At 27.2% G+C, this 7,479-nt stretch overlaps 2 protein-coding genes across 2 annotated transcripts; one reads left to right on the top strand and one right to left on the bottom strand.

Annotated features, from left to right (window-relative positions):
- Positions 1-8: 8 nt before the first annotated feature.
- On the bottom strand, positions 9-2,911 carry LOC143220919 (TBC1 domain family member 23-like; the record flags this gene model as incomplete). The annotated part of the gene is given in 9 exon segments (XM_076446479.1): positions 9-52; positions 354-506; positions 509-664; positions 739-952; positions 1,017-1,392; positions 1,471-1,707; positions 1,811-2,014; positions 2,159-2,383; positions 2,889-2,911. Coding segments are annotated over 9 exon segments (1,632 nt in total), but the record flags the coding sequence as incomplete, so codon positions are not given.
- Positions 2,912-3,674: 763 nt separating this feature from the next.
- Positions 3,675-6,516, top strand: LOC143220920 (mitochondrial import receptor subunit TOM70-like). The gene is made up of 9 exons (XM_076446481.1): positions 3,675-3,762; positions 3,921-4,183; positions 4,384-4,557; positions 4,730-4,937; positions 5,023-5,164; positions 5,280-5,631; positions 5,710-5,934; positions 6,012-6,232; positions 6,351-6,516. The coding sequence occupies exons 1-9, from the start codon at positions 3,675-3,677 to the stop codon at positions 6,514-6,516; spliced, it is 1,839 nt and encodes a 612-aa protein (XP_076302596.1).
- Positions 6,517-7,479: the final 963 nt, after the last annotated feature.

The raw sequence follows: 7,479 nt of genomic DNA, 5'->3' as shown, positions 1-7,479 counted from the left end.
ATGGATACAACTTCAATAGGTTCCTCACTTTCGTTATTTGTTATTGTCATATCTAAAACATATAAATTGTTGTATATAATAATAAATAAATGTTTACTTGTTTGCAGAACTTGCTAAATATACAGAATACACAATACTTGAGTTGTATGGAGAATCAAATAACGCGCTAAAAAATTATAGCACCCCTTAAATTACTTTAGCAACTAACAATTTCAGCAACCTTTAAACTACATTACAATGTATTTGAAAAATTTATATGAATTATCAATATTGAATAACATGATTTTAAATAATATAGAATCACTTAACTATTGAGCTATTTGAGAGATACCTATATTTAAATGAAAACATACCCAATTCTTGATCATCGTCTATACTGAATACTGGAGCCGTCTTTTTTTGGCGTTTAACGAAGTCTAAATCTTTGCCATTTCTATTTTCCATGTTATTGTAAACACTTGCCGATGGATTAACGATATAATCAAATAACTTTCCTTTTACTTTTTAATTTTTCCAAAGAAATCAGAATTAATATTTTTAACCTTAGCAGGACTTGTTTCATTAGAATTTGTCTCCGAAATATTAGCACTGCATACTAAACAATGTTGTGAATTGTGATCAACAAGACTAGAAACTACTTCATCACCAAAATATTCATGTATGGCTGTAATGAAATGATCTTATAGAATAAAATAACTTTTTGTATCAAATTTTTAGTTTAAAGTAAGATATAGCTACCTTGATACCCTGATGTAACCATACTAACATACTGGGTATGTTTTTGTAAAAAAGATGCAACCACCATATGTGTATAACGATCTTCTTCTTGTCTGCCACTTCCCAAGAAACAAAGGTGTTCACCGCCAGCTTGTGATCCTACAGCCAATGCTTGAAGCTGTGCCTGTAATAATCCTTGTACAGCTGTAGCAAAAGCAGCAGGCTCTTGTAGCATCTAAAATAAAATTTACAAGTCATAATAAGGTATTGATTACTAAAAATTGCAAAAAGAAACATACCAAATTACAATCTAGATGAAACGCAGTTGGCAAGTGGCCTGCGTTATATTGTTCAGCAGGTCTACAATCTACTAAAAAAAACCTAATTGGTTCAAGAGAAGTATTAGCTATGGAGGGACTTTCGATTGTACTTTCAACTAATTCTTCTGCTGACACAGGTAAGCAAAGTGCGTGAGATATACATTTTTCATCAAAACCATCACCAAACATGATAGGATATAAATCCTGTCTAAAAGATAATGGTGTTTTCATTGCATAATATTGCGCCAATGAACAAAAATCTGTTACATCTTCTGCTTCTAATGCACATGGCATAGCAGCAATTGCATCTATTATACTCTGCTTATCATTATCTTTCATACTCAGGATCTGCTCCCTATGAAAAAGCAAAATAATAAGGTTCATAGAAATTTTAAATATAAAAAGAAAAGAAAATATATTTTGTAATTTTTACCTAGCATTTATTACCATGATAAGTGAAAGAAATAACATAAAAAATGGATCAGCTTGCATGAAATATAAATCCCACATTGTACAAACAGCTGGCAGAGAACATACACCAGCAAATAATGTAGTGACCCATCCTTTTGTATACTGATCGGGAGATACTCTTTTTGTATCCAAAAAAGAACATAATTCTGGTTCATGATAAAGTAGTAATAGTCTTAATACAGAACTGTACGTTTCATCTCTAAAAACATATAAAATAGTATCATTATTTATAATAAAAACAATTATAATTTAAAGAATTATTTCTTTTCACATAAAATAAAATTAATTATAAAATACTATACCTAGGAATATAAAAGTCTATTATTGCTTCAAATAAATTATATGTTGCACTTCGTGGAAGTTTTAAAGCTATTAAAGGACCCAATAATTCTATCCAACCATTTCCTCTTTTATATTGTTTACTTTTACTTTTACAATAAAATGTTAAAATAGACTCTAAATCAGAAATAATAGAAACTTTGTCTTCATCATCATTCCTAGTTTTGCTATAATAAAAATATATTCTACAGAAATTACAATAGTTCAAAATATATAAATAAATAAGTACTTTATTTCAGCTAAATATTATTTATAAAAATATGAGAAGTATGTATACACATAAGTAAATCATGCAATATTATTTAAAAAACTTACCAACCAATTGTTGACAATCATCACGTATAACATTTTGTTCTGGTAAATCAAAAACTTCATTGAATTGATTTATCTGATTACCTCGACCACTAACATCTAAACAAGCTTGCCATACATCAGGTCTTAAATGTGCAGGGACAGCTTGTCCCTTACAAATTGCATAAATATCAGATGCAGATGGTGCATCTGTATCAAGAAGAGCTGCTTCTAACTCCAATACCCTAAATCACCATTTTGTGTTAATATATTTGTTATGATAAAAAGAGAATAATAATATGTTAACAAATATTTAACCATAAATTTTGTTTTATATATAGCAGAAAGTATAGAATAATTTATTTACATAAATATTTAATACTTTAACACAGTAATTAATAAACATCTGTAAACATATGAACAAACTTAGAAAAATATGTAAATACTTAAAAATTCAGACTATATTTTTCCTTAGTCAAAAATAATTAAGAAAAAATTTATGATACGCAGACCAATACGTAAAATTTATACATAATCATATGTAGATTTGCTTATTTTTAGTACACTATAATCTTTAATATTCAAGGAAAATGAGTGCAAAACATTGTTGCAGAAAGTCGATCGAATTAAACGATGAAAACATCAGTTGAAACATTTTACATATAGAACGAACTACTGACGCTTATGTTTATTAAAAAAAACAATTTCGCTTTGTTTCAAAATTATAATAAAATTTTTAAACCAGCTCACCAGGTGTTTGCCTGTAGTGCCATTTTGATAAACGTCACACTTGAATCGTAGTGTGTAAAATTATGAATTTGATGTAAGTTATAATTTTCTGCACTGCAATAAATTTTTTTGATCACTTAACATTCTTTGTCGACTTTCATAACTTTCATCACATTTCTTATGGTTTACGTTCTCTTTAAAATTCAACGATCTATAGATAGCACAGACAAAATTTTGCTCCTGTTGACAAACCGTTGCCATCTTTCAGATAAAATTTTGCTAAGAACACCCGCGAATATCAAATGATATTGTTTTGCACATAACAAAAATTTGTCTTAATATATAAAAAAACATTTTATTATTAGCATTACATATACTTACTTATGTACGATAAACCAAAAATTCATATTTTATTAATAATAGATGTCACGTAAACCAAATATCGTTTCTTTTAATGTTTATTAAAAATATAATAAAAGAAATGTTTTGCATATTTCTATACATTTGATACAATAAAATAAATATAGAAATTAAAATATTTATACAATTCAATATCTGCTTGAAACACTTACATCATTGATTTCATCTAATCAAACGCTTTATACTCATATTACGGTATACTTTACAAAAATATATATTTATTTAAAGTACCACTAGATAATTCTATACTTCTTTTATACTACTTTTTCAAAATAATGTAACATTTATAATTATATTTAGAATTATACTCGCAGAAAAAATCAGACAATTGTTTTAGAGTATAATTCAAAGATAAAATTACAATTGTTCAATTCAAGATTGTATATAATGCCTTATGTATTACAAATTTCAGCCGTACCAGGATTTGTGACTATCGATAAAATCAAGCGCAAAATTCAGACGGTGGTGAAAATATGTACTAAGCGATTCGCTTCTCCGGGGTTTCGTCTGTAAGTGCTTGTAGTGATCTTTCCGCATGGTCGCTCAATTTTGTATTAGTTGTCACTATTCATTTTTATATCGGTGAGATTAAAAGAGAGATCAAAAACTAATAAAAGTTCTTGACACTTTGAGATAATAAAGAATTCTCAAAAAATGACGGAGCAAGTGGCGCGAGCATGACCGGTCCACTACCAAAATGGCAACTTGCTTTGGCTGTTGCAGCACCGGTTGCTTTAGGTCTTGGTTATATGTACTATAAAAACAATTCTAAACCGTCTTCAGAACCTAGTCGTGGTAAATCAAAAAATAATTTAAAAAAAAATGGCGCACCAAGCACTGATAAACAAATATCAATCGATATCGATTGTCCACCAAAAAGCACGACCGAACCAGAGGTTAGAAACACGTTGATTCCTATTTATATTTTATCAGTAGTAATTTGTTTAGTAACCTAGTAGTAAGTTGTAATTTCAAGTAATGTTTTTATTTATTAATTTTTTATCTTTAAGTCCTTAACAGGACATGAAGATATTGAGTAATTTATAAAACTAGAGATTTTTTTATATAAAATTTTTTGATATCAATACCATTATAGACTCCATTGGAAAAAGCTCAAAGATTAAAAGCTGAGGGAAATGAACTATTTAAAATAGGAAAATATGATGAGGCAATAAGTCACTACAATAATGCAATTAAAGTATGTCCAATAGAAAATACAGAAGCTCTTGCTACTTTTTATCAGAACAGAGCTGCTGCCTATGAACAACTGGTAATAATTTTTCTATGTTATAAATAATTGTTTTACAATAATATTTTATATTTGATATATATAATATATGTATATAAAATTTATATTTTCATATTTTACATTTTATATTTCATATATTATTCATATATTATTATTGTAGATATATTTTATATATTATAACAATATGTTATAGAAAAAGTATAGTAGTGTGAAAGCAGATTGTACAAAGGCCTTAGAATTAAACCCAAGGTATGCAAAAGCATTATTGCGTCGAGCAAGAGCAATGGAACATTGTAATGAATTAAAATCAGCTTTTGAGGATTTCACTGCTGCTTGCTTTCTGGAAAACTTTACTAATCAAAGTGCAATGATGATGGCAGATAAGGTTTTAAAACAATTAAGTAAGTTATACATGAATATGAAATATATAATATTTAATAAATTGAGTAAAATTAAGTAAAAATATGAATTTGATTTCTTTTTTAGGTAGGCAGCGTGCAGCACAATATCTTGCAACTAAAGAATTAGTTATGCCTAGTAAACATTACATCAAAACATACATTACTACTTTTTATAATGATCCTATTTTTTCCTTACTACAGAATACTGATTATAGTAATATATCTCCGTAAGTATTTTAAAGTATTTGAAGTATATATATTCGTATTATTTTTAATTTTGTTTTTCTAAATTATTAATTTATAACTAAAATTTTATTTAATTTGGTTTTGTATAATCTTTAGGGGTTTCGCAAAAGTTTTACAGTGTGTGCAGGAACATCAATATGATGATGTAATACCATACTGTACTGAAGAACTCAATAGTTCTAATCCAGATACACTGCCACACAAAATGGAAATATTACTCTTACGAGCTACATTTTATCTTTTATTAGGGAAGCATGATGATGCATTCTTAGACTTTCACACTATTATAACTAATAATGATGTTTCAATACCCCTGAAAGTGTATGCTTTGATAAGAAGATCTACCTTATTTATGCAAATAGAAAATCCAGATATGTGTTTTTGTGATCTTAAAGTGGCTGCTGAACTTGATCCCGAGTGTGGCGATGTTTATCATCATAGAGGACATGTATCGATAAAAGTTTTTTATAATTTTACCATTACATAATAATATAGCGATTAGTAAAGATCTATTACACGGTCGTAGGCAAATTTACTTTTGGAAAAAGTACATGAAGCCAGAGAAGATTTTAAAAAAGCCACTGCACTCAACCCCAATTTTGGAGTAGTATATGTACAGAAGTGTTATACAGATTATCGTTATGGTATGGTGGAAAGAAGCTCAGAAATAATAGAGAAAGCCATGAAAGATTTTGAAGTTGCCTTCGAAAAATTCCCAGACTGTCCAGAATGTTACTCTATGTATGCACAGGTATAAATGAATATTTTAAATATTTCAAAATTATTATTAAATAATATCTAAATTCGCTATATTGTATTATGGTATAGATATTAATGGAACTACAAGAGTATCAGAAGGCAGACACTTATTTTGCTAAAGCAATTGAAAAAGATCCAAATAATGCTACAATCTATGTACATAGAGGTTTATTACATCTACAATGGGATGCTAATATTAACAAAGCTGTTGAATACATTAATACAGCTTTGAAAATAGATGATAAGTGTCAATATGGATATGAAACTTTAGCAACTATTGAAGCTCAAAGGTAAATTGATACTTCGAAATGTGTATATATTTTTTTAATAGATAAGCATAAATAGCTAAGCATTAAACAATAACGCTTTTTGTACATAGTTTTAACAAATGACTTAAATTTTTAACAGAGGAAACATAGAAGAAGCGATAAAACTGTTTGACAAGGCCTTAACGTTAAGTCGCACACTTATGGAACTTACACATATTTTCAGTTTGAAAGATGCTACAAAAACGCGACTTACAATAAAAGAGAAATTAAATTCAGATATAATGTTGAATTTTCGGAATATTTAATAAATGTTTATAAAGCTTTACTGATCAAAATCGAAATTTCAAATAATAAATCCACATGGTTACCAGAACTAAAAATGAAATTTCATATCTACAGTATGAACAAAATTTTATACAGGGTTTTAATAGAAATTCTGTAATAGTAAAATCATTAATTGCTTTTACTTATATACACATGTAATGTTACTTATTCAACTGGTAAAACTTGTTTCTTCTAAGGAAGAAATTTCAAGTACGTAATGATGACTGATCATTATTATTTTTTAATTACTTTATTATAGTACCTTTTTTCGATAGTTTCTATGAACAAGACTTTTGAAAATTGCATTTATTAAATATTTAATTTGTTTTTGTTAGATCTATGATTCTACAAAGATAAAATGTCTATAATTACAATTACTGATTAAAATTTTCGTCAAAACTTTACATTCTATTTACGTGACCTATTATACACCTGTTTCTTAAATTTACTATAATTTAAATTACTTAAGTATTTTTAAATTTTTTGCTGTATTTAGAAAAAAAAAAAATATATATATATATGTATTGTTGACAAAAAGTAATTGAATACCTGCATAATTTAATAATTTGTAATAGTTTACCAATTATTATAGTCGTGAGTCCAAAACTGTATTTTGTACTACTTTGTGTATAAAGCTCATAAAACATTTTTAATTAAGTCATGTATAATTTATATATGAAAATATTAATGTTATTGTTATATTATTTCCCAAAAATTATAAATTTTATTTTGTTGTAATCTAGTCTCTGATTTATTTGCAATTAAAGATCATTAGAACTTATGAAAAAGGAAGGAACATGTTTTACTTTCTGATAGTACTGCAACAAAATAATATTGATACAATGCATATTCATTGATGAATGTACGGTAACACCAATAATAATCATAAAATAGAAAGTACACTTATATTGAAAAATTTAAAATTCTTGTATGAAAGAAATAGA

The sequence above is a fragment of the Lasioglossum baleicum genome, unplaced genomic scaffold (genome assembly GCF_051020765.1).
Source record: "Lasioglossum baleicum unplaced genomic scaffold, iyLasBale1 scaffold1731, whole genome shotgun sequence".
Classification (NCBI taxonomy): domain Eukaryota; kingdom Metazoa; phylum Arthropoda; class Insecta; order Hymenoptera; family Halictidae; genus Lasioglossum; species Lasioglossum baleicum.
The sequence above is the reverse complement of the archived record's forward strand: the minus strand, read 5'-3'. Positions and strand labels throughout refer to the sequence as shown.

What these genes read in the sequence shown, in the direction of transcription:
- LOC143220920 (XM_076446481.1), top strand. Translation starts at nt 3,675, where the DNA reads ATGCCTTATGTATTACAAATTTCAGCCGTACCAGGATTTGTGACTATC. An exon ending in TAAGGTTTTAAAACAATTAA is followed by an intron (nt 4,938 to 5,022) that starts GTAAGTTATACA and finishes TTTCTTTTTTAG; the next exon opens with GTAGGCAGCGTGCAGCACAA. An exon ending in TTTATCATCATAGAGGACAT is followed by an intron (nt 5,632 to 5,709) that starts GTATCGATAAAA and finishes ACACGGTCGTAG; the next exon opens with GCAAATTTACTTTTGGAAAA.